Genomic DNA, 17,786 nt, shown 5'->3' on the forward strand with positions numbered 1-17,786 from the left:
ATGAGCACACAGAGCTTGTGCAAAGAAGATGGCTAGATTCCTTGAAACTGGAGTTACAGGTAACTGTGTGGCACCTAATGTGGGTGCTGGGAACTGAACTCAGGTCCAGCCAGCACTCTTTTTTTTTTTTTTTTTTTTTGGTTTTTTGAGACAGCGTTTCTCTGTGTAGTTCTGGCTGTCCTAGAACTCACTCTGTAGACCAGACCAGCCTCGAACTCAGAAATCCGCCTGCCTCTGCCTCCCAAGTGCTGGGATTAAAGGCACAGCCAGCACTCTTAACCACTCAGCCATCCTACCCTGTCCTATGGGGAATTCTCGTTTTTTCCACTGTTCTAGGTTTATTTGGTGTTTTCATTGGCATGACACTTGGGTGGTTGGTTCCATCATCCATATGCAGATCTTACATTTCACATAATATTGCAATGTACACTACAGAGACATATAATACACAAACTATCCTGTAGAACAGTTATGCACAAGATATGCATAGTGGACTTACACAGTGCAGCCAGGTTATGACTACTGGGAACTCGTTGGCCTAGGCATGTGTGGTGAGAGTGCACAGGGCAGCAATGCAACAGGCTCACAGGATAACTGAAGCCTGCACACAGTTGGCACTGTCTCAGAGACAGTGGGACTGTCACAGTAGCCAGGTTACCACTATCCAAGTACCACTTAGCAGCAGGGTAGAGCTGTGGGAATGGAGGTTTAAGGGAATTCTCCTAAACAAGCATTGTAGCGATCCTATGATTCTACCCACAGATCTGCCCCCTCTTTTCCCACATTTGTACCTTCCCACTGAAATCATCTGAAATGCTTTTTAATTATTTTATACATTTGACACAAGATAATTCCTCGAGAACATGCTGTCAGTGGCAACAGAGCATAATCTATACTTCCTTGACGTCTGGGCTTTTCTGTGATCTAGGCATTGACTATGTGGTATAGATGAACAGAAGTCAACTGCCTTAGCCCTGAGCTACCTTCAACCCTTGTGAAATGCATATTCTTCTTCTTGTTTGTTTTTTGAGACATGGTTTCTCTGTGTAGCCCAGGCTAGCCTTGAACTCAAAGATCCACCTGCCTCTGCTTCCCAAGTGGTCGGATTAAAGGCCTGCACCACCACACCCAGTTGAAATTCAAATTACCATTTTAAAATTACAATGTGATGCATATGATATGATGCAAATTCATTTATATGAATTACTAAGGCCATCATTCAGTGTTTTGCAAATAACACTTTTAGAGATCCTATGATCTACAAAAGGCAGAGGGGACACATGCTCTCTCTCACCTCTGTCTCTTCTTCTGCTCCAGATGCCGATCCCATTCTAAGTCTAGAACGTCATTCACATCCTGGACAGCAAATTTTACATACTGGTGAAGGCGGCGGATTTCCTACAGAAGAAAAATTAGAAGGCAAATGATTCATTTTTTTGGTAGCTAGCTGGGGGAAGATGTATTAAAGTATTCAAAAATAATTTTGAAATATTTCTATATTGAGAACTGTACGAACAAGGAAAATATAAGGTTTTAATATATCCATTAAATACAAGCCATTTAATAAAATGAAAAACGGAAATCCCATTTCTGCAGTAGTATAACAGAGATGGAGCAAAGGTGGGCTGAGAGGACCAAGAGGAACAAAGGCACCCACTTCCTCTCCCTGACTGGCCCTGGGCAGGGTGGGACATGCAGGTGCAGCCCACTATGTTCCTCACAGTGCACCCATTTAGTTCTCCTCCTCATGATGAAGTAAACTGTAAAGCAGACAAGACAATTCAACAATTGGTGCTGGAAATAACTCCGACCCTAGATAGTCATAGCACAGAACATGCAGGCCACCTGACCATTTGAGGAGCGCTCTTCAGGACTACACATTGCCATCCACTCTGGAAGCCCAACCTACCACTACTAAAATTCTAACAGGCTGTTAAGCCTGGAATAACGCTCTTTCAGCTGGGGGCACAGTTAACCTTCATGGCTATACAATCTGACACTCAAAAATTAAAAATGAAGCTCATTATTTAATCAAGTAAGTGTACAGGCACTGAGCAGCCCCAGGAAGCTCTTCACACATGGCACACATCTGACTATGATGAAATGTATTTCACACATATTCTGGGAAAGTGTTCTGCCTCAACCACAAAACAGAAAATGTCATTTAGAAAGAGCCAAGCTGAATCCAGGAAGGCAGCAGCCTCAAAGGCATTTAATGACCATAGAAGGCTTTCTTTCACACACCTCAGCCATGATCTCAGCTCTGTACTAGCTGATGCCCTTTCTTCCAAATGTGTCCCAACTGGATGGAGCAGCACCTTCTTCAAAGGCCTGCTGCAACACTTTGCAGTGGCTTCTGTGTTCTCATCTAAATATACCCTACATGAAAATTTTGTCTGCCTTCCTGACTGTATGCTGTAGCACAGTGGCTAAGGGCATGGGTGTAGGCTCTGTTAGTTATAAGTCATAGTCTGCTCTGTAGCACCACCCTGGCTCTGCATGTAATAAGTGGCTAATTACATTTCCTGCAATTCCCTATTTAGCATGGTCAGGAAGACAATTACTCTTTTCTCAGTGTGGACGCTCAATGCTTGTGTGTGGGGCTGCAGTCTGAGAACAGCCTTGTCAGGAGGGAGAAAGAGACATGATCCCAAGAGATCACTGCTCCAAGAGGCCATTCTCTCACCTTCCAGTGGCTGAGAGGTCTCCAGGGCATAGGATAGAAAACTAGGAGCAGAGGCCTAAGGTCTAAGTCCTCTGTACAGAAGGTCTCACCGTACTCACAGACCATGTCTGAAGGGAGCAGAATCAGGGTTCCCTACACACCGCCCCCTCTGGAGTTCATGATGAATGGAAGGGAAAGATGGCCCATGTACACAGAGGAAACAAAATCCAAGTAGCTGAAGAGAAATGTGACAGCAGAGCAGGTGACAGAGCTCCCACAGCAGAGGCTCTGAGGCTACTATCCCCAGCCAGCACACGCTCCAGCCACAGTCCTTCACAGCTTAGGAAGCACCATCTCTTTGTGGAACCAACAGTTCTCACTAGAGAGAGCAGTTGCAGTCTGCTTTCTGTTCTTGTTTTTGAGAGGGTCTTCATTTAGTAAAGCCCAGGTTGGCATCAAACTCAGCATTCTTCCTCTGTCACCTGAGTGTGAGGTGTGTGCCAACACAGTGTTACTAGCTGCTTTTGTAGACTAGAAGTAATGCCTAAAAAATACCTACAGACCACCTGAAAGGATACCACTGTGATATTATTCATGATTAGATTTATGAATACCTATTTTAACAATGGACTTTGTCAAACTCGACTTAAATAAATCTATCTTATAAGTAAAAATTTTAAGTTGTATTTTTAAAAAGTGTACCAGTTTCTTGCTACAGGTAAATTTATAGAAAAGCACAGCTAATGTTTAGCAGAAAATCAGCAGCTTCCTGAAGAGACATCACTCATACTTACACCTCAAAACCACAATGGTGGACATGAGCTCACTGCTTCTGAACACTTCTTGACAAACAGGCCTCGCTCACCTACCTGGAGTTGGGCCTCGCTCTTGGGATCCAGAGGTCTTTTATAAAGCAGGTGGAGATACCCAGAGTCATGATTTCTTCCATGCTGTTCTCTGGCTTCTTCGACACCAGCAAAGCCCTCCAGCAAAGTTGTTTTGAGGGTACTTATGTCTCCATGAAGAGACTAGGAAAGGCATAGAGATATAACAACGGAACTGCTGTATAGCCACAAACGCAAAACAACAAAATAATCCTCTTTGTGGACTCAGGAGGAAAAATGTCAACTATTCAACATGGTGACAATCTCAGTCATATTTTAAAAATTTCATTGTCTCCATGTTCAAAACTGTTTTCCTATAGTTTCTTTTTTGTTTTACTCTTTTTGTGTTGGAGGTTGTATAAAAATGTTCTATCATTTATCAACTTTTATATCTTATGTTTATAAGAGTTTGCCTTGTATACCACCTGAGTGCCTGGTGCCCAAAGAGGCCAGAAGAATTGGTTAGAAGACTGTGACTCCCCCGTGTGGGTGCTGGGATCAAACTCATGTCCTCTGGAAAAACAACCAGTGCAGCCAGTGCTCTTAACTACTGAGTCACATCTTCAGTTTTCGTTTTTTAAATTACCCTTTAAAAACTCAACCTCTGATGACTGACAATGTAGGAAATAAGCGAGTCAGCGCTCACAGTCCAGCTCCACGAGGGGCTTTCTCTTTCCAAGCCTGTTGTTTACGACCAGAAGACTGGAGACACATGAAAACATGTCTGCCAAAGTCCTCTCAAAAACTCACTTACCTTTCTAAGCCTCCCTTCCTAAGGTACAAAATGGAGAGGGTCACAACTTGCCCCAAGCAGAAAAGCTGTGAGGACTCGTGAGATGACCTCAGTAAAGCACAGAGCCTGAGAGAGTGCTCAGTAATCAGAGAACAGGAAATAATGCTCTCAGCAGTAACTACTTGACATTTTCTATGTATATGCTCCAAAATATCATTCTTACCCCAGTACCATAAACATTTTAAAGTATACTTAAGTTAATTTAAAAAAAACTATATAAGCCGGGCAGTGGTGGCGCACGCCTTTAATCCCAGCACTTGGGAGGCAGAGGCAGGCAGATTTCTGAGTTCGAGGCCAGCCTGGTTTACAGGGTGAGTTCCAGGACAGCCAGGGCTACACAGAGAAACCCTGTCTCGAAAAAAAAACCAAAAAAACCAAAAAAAAAAAAAAAAAAAAAAAACAAAGCCCAAAAAAACTATAACCAACTTTTTAAAAATATTTTTTTATATATATTTCTTTTTCTTTTATAACCAATTTTTATAGAGTGCTTAGTATGTGCTAAAGAGGCAGAAATCATGATCCCTTTTTACACAGGAGGAAACAGAAACAGCTACACAAGCTCTGGTAAGCCTCAGTTCTGATAGTCCTGAAGTCAGGCTTTTGTGGGAAAAATGCAGCACCTGAGCTCAGGGTCCTCAGAAAATATAAGGGTTCATATTAGTGTTCTGGAATAACAGCAGTTTCTAAAAGCCTCCTTTTACTCAGGAAAGGTCTCCACTGATACAAACCTCTGTGGCCTCTCTAATCTCAAAAAGGAAGGTGTGCAAGTCATCTGACTCTGTTCGAAGCATCTTCATCTCTTCTGAGGTGCCAACCTGAAAACAGGCTTTGGAGGTCCGGGTCTTTAATTCCTCTAGTTCTTTCTGGAAGTGTGCAATCTGTGAGACCACCAACAAAGAGAAAGCTTGTTCTGAATGGCAGCAGAAAGGGTACCTGCTTCCACATTTCCAGGGCAAATCTCCCAGGGCCTGATGTTGGAATAATGGCAGTCCAGGTAGCTGCTCTTACGACCACTCCAGTCTCACTATTATAAGAACAATAATGTTCATGCAACAAACTCACCTCCTCTCCAATTCCAGCCATCACAGGGTCTGAATCTTTCCACTGATGCCTCTGTTTCTCTGTGACAGGAGGCTGAAGTGCCTTGGCCTGAAATGGAAGGCAAAGGCATCAGGAGGAGCTCCACACAGTCAGCTCTAATTTGCAGCCACATTGGGCCACCACAGGGAGCACTCGTGCACTGTGGATCACCACTCCTCTGAACCGTGTGCACTGGGACTCCAATTTGTAGAGGATGCATTCTACACAGTGAAAACCGTGAGCCAGTTATGACATCCTCGCTCAGGGAACTTCTTCAGGACAAGACAGACAGTAAGAAGTAAATCATTTCTACTGGTGAGTAACAGGTAAAACTGAAGAGAATGAGGAACTCAAGATAGCCAACAAAGTTCTCCTTCAAAGAACTGAGATGTGAGAGAGGGCTGAAGGCAGGGCTGAGGTAAACATCTTCCAGGAAGCAAGAGCACACACAAAGAACATGAGGGGGAAGACACTGGAATGTCCAACTGTGAGAGTCATGTGGGTTTAATGAGCTGAGCGGGACAGGAAGATGAAAAGGGGTCAGAGCAGCAGGCAGAGCAAGTGTCCAAAGACACACCAGGGAGTTCCGATTCTCCTGTGGGCTGTTAGAAAAGTACTGCTGCTATTGCACAAGGGTTTGAATGAAATATGATTTATTATTAAAAAACAAAACAAAAACAAAAAACCCTTTTGCTACTCAAAGGACAGGAATAACAGTAAGAGATAGAAGCCAAAACAAGGTACAGCAGTCAAGACTCCAAAGAGGCAAGTGACAGCCACAGCCTGACAAAGGGATAGAGTGCTATACTAGGATATATGACACAGAGCACATGACTGACATGATCTGAAACGGGAAGAAGTACAGTCAATAAAGTAAGTGGACCCAGGAGGCTTTTGTTCCTGCACTTATGCAAAGCCCTGGTTTGTCAGTGCTGGGCAAGGTCTGGGAAAATCTGATGGGCCCTGGCACGGTTTTAACTGCATAAGCAGTCACCAAACAGCAGCCAGCTAACAGATGCCCGTGTACTGGAGACTGTGCTAGAAGCTAGCGCAGCACACATGTGTGCTGAGATGGAAGGACCCGGATGGGAGGCATAACAGGAAAAAGCAGAACTCCTGGTCCTAGAACATTCAAGTGGGAAACTGACAGACATTAAAGCCAGAAGAACAAGCTGAGGTGATGGCTACTGACTTAAATACAAGCAAGTCTCAAAGCTGTAGACAGCATAGAAAAATCTTTTGGAATTTGAAATAGAAAATGATTCCTTAAACAAGTCATGAGAAGCTGGGGAGATGGCTCGGTAAGTAAGAACGCTTGCTGGGTGAGCATGAGAGGACCTGAGTTCAAATGCCTTTCCCCACGTAAAAGGCTAGGTGTGACTACAGGCATACACAGCCCAGAGCTTAGGTGAAAAAGACAAGAGGCTCTCTGGGGCATGCTGGCTGCCTGCCTACTTCTGGGATCAGTGAGATACTCTGTCTCACTGAAACAAGTGATAGAGCAGAAAAACATCCAAGGTTTCTCTGACCTCCTCACACTCACGTGCACATATACCATACACAATAATAAATACAATTTTAACAAGCATTACGTGAAAAGCACTTACTAGAACACAAAAGAACTAGGTTGAGGTTACAGCTCAATAGTAGCACTTATACTAACACACAAGAACTACTGGCATTATCTTATCTTATCTTATATTATAGCTCAATGATAGGTAGCTGCCTATTTAGTTCAATCCCAGGGCTTCAAAGTAAAGAAAAATCGTTCAGTTATATTAAAATAAAGATCTTATATAAATAGATGTGGACTGTATATGCTTTCCTGTGTGTTTGTGTCTCTCTGAAGAACTACATATAGCATACATCAGTGGTAGAGTGCAAGGTAAACATGCATAAAACCCTACAGTCCATCTGCTGCATGCGACATGCATGAAAGATCAGTTAAGACCCGCCATTCTAGTTAGCTTTAATTGTCAGGACAGAGCCTAGGAGTCACCTGAGAGGAAAGCCTCAATTGAAGAATTACTTACATCAGACTGGCCTGTGAATATGTCTATGGGGATTGTCTGGGATAGGAGGGTCCAGCCTACTATGGCGCTAGTGGCCATAGGTGGGTGGTCTGAACCGTGTAAGGAAGCTAAGGACAAGCCAGGCTGAGGAAAGCCATCCAGCAAGCAGCATCCTCCATGGTCCCCACTGTACTTCTGTGTCTGTGAAGCGAGTTCCCTGGTCAGAGGTGCTGCTGTGAGGAACAGTATGTGAGCCTGCCTTGATTCCTCAATGACGGACTGTGACCATGAATGGAAAATCCAATAAACCCTTTCCTCCCTAAATCTGTGGCTTTTTATTTGTTTGCTTTTTGTTTTGGGTTTTTGAAACAGGGTTTCTCTGTGTAGCCCTGACTGTCCTGGAATTGCCTCTGCCTCACAGGTACTGGGATGAAAGATGTGTGACACCATAGCCTGGCACTTTGGTTAGTGTTTTATCACAGCAACAGAAATCAAACTAGGTCACCATCCAACAGAAAAATATTAAGAACATTAAGAGACTAAATTCAAAAAAATTACAGATGGCTAAAATTCATATGAAACAAAACTCAATTTTGCTAATCCCTAGCAAAATAAAGAGTTAAATAAAAAAAACAAAAACAAAACAAAACAAAAAACCAAATACATTGTAAGATCAAAAATACCAAACCTGGCAACAGTAAGGACAGGGTGGAAGCATGAACCATGGATGACAATCTGCTAAAGGACATGTGCAGTTTGTAGCCCAGTCATCCTATAACTAAGCTTAAACCTCAAAGAAAGAAGCACAGATATTCACCAGAAGACACCAACCACACTGGCCAGGACAATGCGACTCAGGAAAACTTCAGCTGGAAACGACTCAGCAGTACCCACAATAAACCAGGAACATAGGAAAACTACATGTTCAATCTACTGAACTATATTAACTAAAATTATTCAATCTATTGATATAAATTAATAAACCAGCTAAATTAATTTGCATACTGTTAGATAACAAGAGTTAGTGACTCTTGGCAAGGATGGAGACCTGTAGCTGGGGCTTGAGAGGAATAGCCCTGAGATCCTGGTAATGCCTCCTTTGTCAAATTGTTTGCTGGTTACCAAAGTACAGCTAGTTGGTAACAATTGAGATGTACACATACCACATGGACTTTTTTTTTTTTTTTAAGATTTGTTTATTATGTATTCGGTGTTCTACCAGCATGCCCAGAACAGGGCACCAGATCTCATTACAGATGGTTGTGGGTCACCATGTGGTTGCTGGGAATTGAACTCAGGATCTCTGAACCATCTCTCCAGCCCATGGACTTTTTTCTACATAAATTACTTCAATTTAAAAAAACTGAGTAGAGGGGGCTGGAGAGGTGGCTCAGCAGTCAAGAGCACTGACTGCTCTTCCAGAGGTCCTGAGTTCAGTTCCCAGCAACCACATGGTGGCTCACAACCATCTGTAATAGGATCTGACGCCCTCTTCTGTTATGTGTGAAGACAGTCACAGTGTACTCATATGCATACAATAAATAAATCTTTAAAAAAAAACTGAATAAAAGTTGGGCATGGTGGTACATGCCTTTAATCCCAGCACTCAAGAGGCAGAGGATCTCTGTTTAAGGCCAGCCTCTTTGTCTACAAATTCCAAGCCAACTAGGACTACAGTGAGACCATGTCTGGAAAAAGAAAGTAAGTACATAATTGCTTTTATGAGTACATGTTGACTTTATTGTCTCCTACAGTTATAATTACTGTTTCTATGTCTGCATTGTAAAGCATGAAGGCCCATGTTAGGAACATGTAAGTGTATTAAGGAAATTTCAACATACCTGAGACGAACCTGTCTTTGGCACTGGAGGGTTTACCCTGGGTGATTTCTGCCCTGTGGAGGGTGCTGAACTTGGTGCAGTCTGAGTGGAGCGGACAGCTAAAATAAAGGAGCAGTGACGTCAGTCAGTTTCAGTGGACACCAGTTCCTGTTACTTTTGTCACCACAAACTTCTTTCTCCAAATCTAAGAAAGATACACTGTCCCTGGCTCCACTTTTACCTTCTATATTGAAGGATGACCAAATTGGGCCTGTTGATGCATACCTACAATCCCAGCGCTCAGGAGGCTCAGGAAGGGAGGATTTAAGGTCAAGGTCTATTTAGGCTACTGCCTGCAACTCCAATTCTAGGGGATCTGACAACTCTGGTTTCCCCAAGAAACTGCACTACATGCACAAACATAAGAAAAGAAAAATAGCAAAAGCCCTCACAGGCAAACTCAAAACAGTTCTACAGTCAGACTGAATAAAAGCATGCTTGGTGAAGAACATCACCCATGTAGTGTGACCACCTCAAATCTTTAACCCAAATCCTATCATGTGTTAACAATCCAATCCTAACAGTGTTGGTCCCCAAACCACTGAGCTGGTTTTCTTGACTATGCTAATGAGATGAACAGAAAAAGGGGTGGGGGGGGACCCAGCTAGTTGTGAGACCACTTGGGAAATATGACATGGACCCTAAACTTGACTGTTGTTAATTTCTTGAGTATAATTAATGGCCTTAGCTTTTAGGAGACAGGCACCCTTGTATCTAGATGCCAAGTGTTTCACAATGTCTGCAACCAACTCTTCTATATTTTCAAATTTTTACATAAAAGGAAGAAAGAGATAAGCAAAGATGTAAACTATTAGGACACACTGAACCTTGGCGATGAGCACAGTATTTATACTTTTGCAAGCAGGTTGGACATGTGACAAGAAGGGAAAGGCAGGGCTGGTGTCTCAGGAGCATTACAGTCTGTCTGTAACTATTCCCATTTCACCACATGTTCAGAGTGGCTGATGGGAAATGTAGTCCTGAGTCTCAGGGGAGGTAAGCACAAGGTTCCCAGAGGGCTGTTCCTGTCCTCCATGCTGAAGGGCAGGCAGCTCAGTAACCAGCTGTGTGTGAGGGCAAACATCATGAGCTCTAAATAAAGGCTAGCAGATCTGAAACTACCATAACTCTCCAAGTCAGAGCACCACAACCACAGCACATTAAAACATGAAGCACATAAGCACACAAACGTTTAAAAAAACAAACACACTCCCCCTCCCACATAAAAAACCAAAAAACCAAAAAATCTCAGCCAGGTGGTGGTGGTGCGCACCATTATCCACTAGGAGGCAGAGACAGGTGGATCTCTGAGTTCGAGGCCAGCCTAAGTCTATAGAATGAGTTCCAGGACAGGTAGGACTACACACAGAAACCCTATTTCAAAAAACAAAAACAAACAAAATAACCTCGCCTCACTACATTAGCAAGGACTCTTGACCTGCTGAACCCATCTGACAGGGCATGCTTGCTGAGGACAGAAGCCGTTAGCTTCAGAGATTACCTGATGGCGAGGGAGAGACTGAAGACTTCAGAGGCATGGAGCTGGATGATGCTGGGAGAGGCGTGGGATGGCTGAGTGGTCCAGAAGCAGGTGACTTGGGGGAGGAAGAGAACGGCAACACAGAAGGTGTGCTCATGGAGCTATGAACAGGTGCAGAGGAGGCCACAGCAGTGAACCTGAAAGTGGAAATGGAGTTCTGTCACAATAGTCTTTCCTACTGGTCATGAGCAGTGATAGCCATGAAAAGTAACTGACTAGTCACCTCTGCTTTTAGAACAGCACACATGGTGCTTACTCATGTGAGGGCACAGTTACCACCTATTCATCAACTACAGCACAGTCGAAGCACTTAGTGTATGAGGCATCTCTTTTCTACCCTGTCACATGGGTGTGTGTGTGTGTGTTGTTTTAAGGGGGTGGTGCAACAAAGCATGAGAATTTGTTTTGAGGATGATCATTTCTGGCTTGTGAGAACTCCAGAGAAGCAAGCAGTCACTGTCTCTGAGACACCATGGCCTAGTAAGAATGTCAAGTCACCTCCACCAATGCAAAGTCTGCAGACAAGCTCAGTTAAAGAATGAGCAGCCCAACAAAGTGGAATACCAAGAAGTGGCTAGTGTTGTGAAGTAGTCACATGTGAAGTAGTCACATCTGAGCAATGACAGTGTGGCTGCAGGAGGACATCGTGGCAATGAGGCCAGCAGAACCCAAACTGAGGGTTTCTGACACTCACTGCAGCTGGAAATGGCTGTACAATACAGGGGACAGTCCCTCCACATGCTCAGCGTAGCGAAGAGAACAGCAGACAAGAAGATCAAGAGCTAAATAAATAAGGATGAGAAGCGTGACTGGAACTAGATCTGGAGGAAACCAGATCCCACGTGAAAGGGTTTGAATTATAAAGAAAAGCAACAAGAAACCTTTGGAGGCAATCAAGCAGGAGAGTCACCTCGTGTATCCCTAACTGCTCAAGTCACCTTGGTGGCTGCACAGAAAACAGTTGAGAGTCAAGAGTAGCTATGAGGAGGAAGAAAATACAAAAGACCCATTTCCTTCCCAGGTGCATGCTATGGCTGCTTCCTTTTGTAAAATAAGGAACACCTGCTATCTTTACAGGCTGAGAAAGTGAGACAACTACTTAGGGTAAACTTCTAACAGTCGGAGAGATAAAGGACCCTTTAAGAGACACTCTGGACTCCACTTGGAGTGGAGACTCAAGCCTTCCCACTGGTTCAATCCCCATTGCTAAGTGCTCCTTCAGAAAGACTCTGTTCAGCACTGCACTTGAATGGCTAGCTCAGTGACTTAACCATGCACTGTCAGAACCAGCCTTCTGAGGAGTCAGCCTTTCAAGACGACTTACTTCTCATTCAGGTTGACTTTCACCGAAGAGGCTGACGGCGGGAACGAAGGCTTCATCCCTGTGTTTGGGGTACTGGACATAGGTGTGCTTTCCAAGGGGGGCTTAAAGCCTGATGACCCGAAAGTAAAGGGAGCAGCAGATGTGGCCACAGGGGCCACTGCAGGGGTCGGGGCCAGGGAGCCTTTGGAAGGAGGAGCAAATGAGAAGGTGGGGGTGCCAGAGCCGGGGGCTGCTCTGGAGCTGTCAGAGCCAGTGGGGTATGGTGGAGGCTCCCCGGTGACAGAAGCAGAAGACTTGAAGGATGAAGGGCCAAAGGAGAACACAGAAGGGCCTCCTCCAGCAGAGGGCACAGGGAAGGTGGCAGTGGGAGCAGCGGACACAGCGGTAAGAGGCGAAGAGGCTGCTGTTGGAGCTTCGAGGTTCTGTGGAGCTTGAGGGGAAGGTGGAGTGCTAGGAAAACTTCCTGTAACGAGAACCAGGGAGAAACAAAAGGACAAACGTAAACTGTAACGCTGGGGTTCTACATGACACAAGGTAAGAAAACAAAGAGTGGGACTTTCTGTGGCAGGGATTCCATAGGATAACACATGTGACACTCTGAAGGCAGACGACGTGGGGAAAGGAAGGCACCAGGCACAGGACTGCGTGGCTAGAAAGTGCAATGAGTCTGCATACTGCAAACTCCGGACAGCGAGGCCTCAACCTCATTACTCTATTAACCAGGAAATAACCCTAGTTCAGGGCTCTGCCTCAAAACACTACTTAAAAGCAATTCCAAATGAATTAAAGATAAGGTCCTATAAATAAAACCCTCACATTCAGCTCTCTGGAAGAGTTGAGTTTTAGAGTCCAACCACTTCATTGATTTAGAAGTTACAAAAAAAGATGAAGTCAGACAAAGTCCTCCTAAAAATACTTAGATGTGATAAAATAACTGAGGCAGAGGAACTAGATTTTAACTACAGTAGCCAGCCATACTTAAAAATCAAGGCTAACAAATTTAAATGGAGAGCCTAATTCACAGGGAAAAAAAATCCAATCTCTTTAATCAAAGACATGTAAACTTAGCCAAGCATGATAGCATACACCTTATGTCCCAATACTCCTAGAAGAGGCAGAGGCAGAGAGGCAGAGAGGCAGAGAGGCAGAGAGGCAGAGAGGCAGAGAGGCAGAGAGGCAGAGAGGCAGAGGCAGGCAAATCTCTTGAATTAATTCCATTCTGGTCTACACAGAGCTCCAGGCCAGCCAAAGCTATACTGTGAGACTCTGCCTCAAAAAAACAGAAACAAATACCAGGCAGGGGTGGCATGTGTCTTTAATCCCAGTACTGCAGGCAGATCTCTGTGAGTTCAAGACTAGCTTGGTCTACAAAGTGAGTTCCAGGACAGTAAGAGACACACAAAGAAACCATGTCTAAAAAAAAAAAAAAATTAATTAATTAAAAAAAAAGTCAACTATTGTAAACCATGAAAATTAGCTAAGAACTTAAAAAAATGTTTACAGCTCAAATTCAAAATCAACATGTCAGGCTGGGCACAGCAGTGCACAACTTTGCTCCCAATACCCAGAAGGCAGACAGACTGATGTCCATGAGTTCCAGGCCAGCCAGGCCTACAAAGTAAGATCCCATCACAAACAAAAAACAGTATCAAAACATACAAATAAATAAAATCAACATTCCAGTGATGTCCACATTTTGATTATAAATATAAAAGTGTTCATGCAGAAGCACTGGAAAACAGCTTCCCCAAAAAGGGGAATTCTACTCTCCCAACTTTCTATAAATTAAATATCAATTCAACTACATAAATAAACACTTTAAAAAACAAGTGCACTTCTGATTTTCATTAGTTGGCCTTGACTATTAAGCTAAGATGACAGTTGGTCTTCATGAGAGACCGAGATCTTGTCTTCAAGAGCATGGAGAAGACACAAGAGTGAAAGCGCCACCTCTGACACTCTGTCACTTCTAGAAGACCTGAGCCTATGCTCTAGGTTACTCAGCTACCTCTTCTACACAATAGCTATGGAACCAGCAAGAGATAAAGTCTTCAAAGAAACATGCAGACATGAAACATGTAGACAGAAACCATTACCGTGCCCATTAGGACCAGAATAAAAAACTGAGGCCACATCCTAAAGCAATTGCAGCCACTCCCCCCAGGACGATTAGAACTAAGTATTTGGAGACCCTCACCCTGCTACTACTGGTCAATCAACACCACAGCCTTGGAGCTGCTTTGTGGGAACAGACAGAACCACTAATGTCTTCTTCCAAAGCGCTGACTTTGCCTTAGCCAATCAGGGCAGGTCCCAGGACAGACTGTCCCCCATTTTCACTACTCCCTTTTCACTAACCAGGAAATAGCTGTTACCTCTACACTAGATGAGAGGGAAGGAGAACAATCACTAGGAAAGCTACCAGCCGGGAGCTGCTGGGTCTGTCCAAGATGGCAGAAGTGGAGGAAACACTCAAGAGGCTTCAGAGCCAGAAAGGAGTACAGGGCATCATGGTGGTGAACACAGAAGGCATCCCATCAGGAGCACAAAGGACAACCCCACCACTACACAGTATGCCAACCTCATGCACAACTTCATCTTGAGGCGCGGAGCACTGTGCCTGAGATTGACCCCCAGAATGACCTAACCTTCCTTCGAATTCGCTCCAAGAAAAATGAAATTATGGTGGCCCCAGATAAAGACTATTTCCTGATTGTGATTCAGAATCCAACTGAATAATCTACTGTCTTGGCTTCCTGTGTCATTCCTTAATTTAATGTCCCCCAAGAATAACAGTGTTAATCATGAGTGGGCACACGGTGGTTGCCTGAGAGCCCATGAAGACCTTGCCATTGATCAAGGGTAGCTCTGCCCACCCCACCAAGGAGTGCCTCTGATGACCCAGTCAGTCCCCGGGACAGCTCAGGTCTCATTTCCAGGCTTTGGAATGAGAGCGTATGATTACCCCACACCCAGCTTCCTTCTGACCTTCAGTTCCCTTTGTCCCCTTGGAAAGCTGTTTTGTTTCTTAAACTAAAAATTACTTCAACCCCCTTAAAAAAAAAGAAAAAGAAAAGAAAAAAGAAAAAGCTAACAGGCACCACCCATGGCTGTGCTCAGGCACTCAATGGTGGGTCACAGTCCCTCATGCAGAACAGTGCTCAGAAACAATTACCCACAGGTGTTGGCCTGATGGGCGGCCCTGCTCACTAGACTGAAGCTGGGTGTAGGTGCTCATGAAAAGCATGAGGGGAGAACATAACGTCCACCCACCCCCACCCCACAGTAAGCGAAATTCAGTATAGCACTACAACATATGCCAGCATCCGTGATGAGTCACTCTGCCTTACAGGACAGCATGAAATCATCACCAAGGATAACCAACCATATCCCACCACAATGGGCAGCAGTCCTTAAGTGGAACTAGTGACATTATGGGCATTTAGTCACAGAAGAAGAAAAGTATCAGTCACATTCTCACAGAACCAAAGAAGAGAAAAATAGTAAAACCCCAATATATGGTGGTGGGGAAGGCCTTCTAACAAGTTTGGCATTTTCTTCTCACAAATGATACAATACTGGAAAGAAAAAAAACCACATAGACAATACAGATGAGCATCTCTATATGTACGCTAAGATTCCATTCTAAAATACTATGGTATTTCTTGATGGTCTATGAAACCTGTTCTTGGATTTTCTAATTTTTCTGCATTACAGATATTACCCTGAGAATACTCTAAAAGAGGGGGAAAACAAATCAAAAGATAATGAAATAAAAATGAGACACTAACGTCTCCATATTCCTCTTAGCCAGAAATAGCCACTAGAGTTTAAGAGCCCCTTTTCATGTTTCTGTGTGTGGACTGTTTTATACGGAAGCATAACACAACACACAGTGGTCCTTCATGATGCGTCTTTCTACTTCCTTGCTGTCAATAAACATTTTTCAGTTACATTTTAAACTGTCCACACACAGTTACATTTTAAACTGTCACCTGCTTGACTAACTCCCATGATTAAGCAGTTCTTTAAAATAGGTCATACAGAAGAGCTTGGATCAACATGGCTGACCTTCCTTTCTCTGTCAAGTGCAGTAAGAGTTGGAGAATGGGCCTGGAGGCTAAAGGAGACAAAGGTGTGCACACAGGTTCAAGGACAAGATCAGCCAAGATGTTCCTGCAGTGAACTGACTGTGTGTAGGTGACCACAGGCATCTTTACGTCACCTTCACCTCTGGAGATGATCATGGACTGCCAAAGGAGGAAGAGGCACACACCTGAGGACTTAGGCTGTCGCTCCCCTTCTGTTGAGAGCAGCTCCAAGGTCTTGATTAGGGACCTAACCCCAGGATTTTGATTGATCATATAAAATGGACAAAGCACACCATCTGTTGAAAGTAACAGGAGAACCGGAGCAGGAGGAAGAGTCTTTTCTTCGTCTGTGAAAAAGAGAAAAGAGCTGAGAAAAGAGCCAGGTCAGTCTCCAGGCCTGGCCTGAAGGGCAGGCTGCCCTGCATGAGGTACTGACGTGCTTCTCTCAACAGCAGCTCACTCAGATGTGACTGTGCAGCGGCTGCATCAAGAGCTTTATCACTATTAGATCCCCACATCCTGCTGGGCCCTGTGGGACACTCAGCAGCCCTGTACTCTCCCAAGCTCCTCCATTCATAAGGCAGGTTCAACACTACCCTGACAAGCTAGGAGTCTCTAGGCAATGCTGGGTTTGGTATAAAAATGACAATAAAACACACACACACACACACACACACACACACACCACACACACACACACACACACGGGGGGGGGGCGGGGCCCCCCCGGGGGGCGGCCGGGGGAAAGAGAGAGAGAGCAAGTTAAGCTATTTTATACTCATTCCCAGTGGAATCATAAGTACACAAGAGGAGAAGAATCCAAGCTCATCAGACCAAACCAGGGAAGGGACAGGCCGATGGTGCCTGAGCAGGACAGCTCTGCAGAGTGAAGCTCAAGCAGGCAGATAGTCCTCAGCTGCCTCAGGACATCTCTCCCTGTGGTCACACTGCTGACCTCCACAGGGGAACGGCATACTCAGAGAACATGCTCAGGTCCCATGTGGAGAACAGGAGCTTAGAGCACTACTCCCTCATTCTTCTCTTAACCCAGCGTTGGGTGCACTGCCAGCTGATAGTGACACTTGTGAAGTCACTAGGGAATGGGAAAAAATGGGCAAAATATGCCATGAAATTCAACTGCTGCGTCCTCACTCAGTGCAGACACATGAGCCGTGTCTGGCTGCAGTGTTGGCAATGAGTCCCCATCTCTGGGTAGCTTTGCACTGTCGTGACACAACTCCCACCACTCTGCAGGTAGAAATGTGCTAATGGCTTCTAAGTATCAAGCATTACAGCACAGCTGTTTCTACAGCACACACTAGGCAACACTCACTGATGGCGACTTCTACTTCATTGGTATAATCTATGGCAACACCCATAGGCAAGGAGTCATCACTCTTGTCTGTCACAGGCAGTTCAGCTCGACTAGAGTCCTCCAGTAGCCAAGATTCCCAGTTGGTCTGGGGAGACACGAGAGAACAGCGTGTGGCTTAGCATCCTGCACCACCCCTCCGCAG

The 17,786-nt window shown here is 44.5% G+C and overlaps 1 protein-coding gene and 1 pseudogene across 2 annotated transcripts in view; one reads left to right on the top strand and one right to left on the bottom strand.

Annotated features, from left to right (window-relative positions):
- Window positions 1-17,786, bottom strand: part of Nup214 (nucleoporin 214) — a 91,115-nt gene that overhangs the window by 57,950 nt on the left and 15,379 nt on the right. For both annotated transcript variants that reach the window (XM_028757192.1, XM_028757191.1), the window contains exons 10-18: window positions 17,603-17,729; window positions 16,455-16,616; window positions 12,179-12,641; window positions 10,816-10,991; window positions 9,276-9,373; window positions 5,405-5,491; window positions 5,071-5,220; window positions 3,535-3,693; window positions 1,295-1,398 (exon numbers count right to left, since the gene is read on the bottom strand). In XM_028757192.1, coding sequence (XP_028613025.1) covers window positions 1,295-1,398; window positions 3,535-3,693; window positions 5,071-5,220; window positions 5,405-5,491; window positions 9,276-9,373; window positions 10,816-10,991; window positions 12,179-12,641; window positions 16,455-16,616; window positions 17,603-17,729 — 1,526 coding nt within the window. The remainder of the gene's footprint in view (window positions 1-1,294; window positions 1,399-3,534; window positions 3,694-5,070; window positions 5,221-5,404; window positions 5,492-9,275; window positions 9,374-10,815; window positions 10,992-12,178; window positions 12,642-16,454; window positions 16,617-17,602; window positions 17,730-17,786) is intronic.
- LOC114612214 lies at window positions 14,629-14,917 on the top strand (annotated as a pseudogene).

The sequence above is a fragment of the Grammomys surdaster genome, unplaced genomic scaffold (genome assembly GCF_004785775.1).
Source record: "Grammomys surdaster isolate TR1022 unplaced genomic scaffold, NIH_TR_1.0 126133, whole genome shotgun sequence".
Lineage (NCBI taxonomy): Eukaryota > Metazoa > Chordata > Mammalia > Rodentia > Muridae > Grammomys > Grammomys surdaster.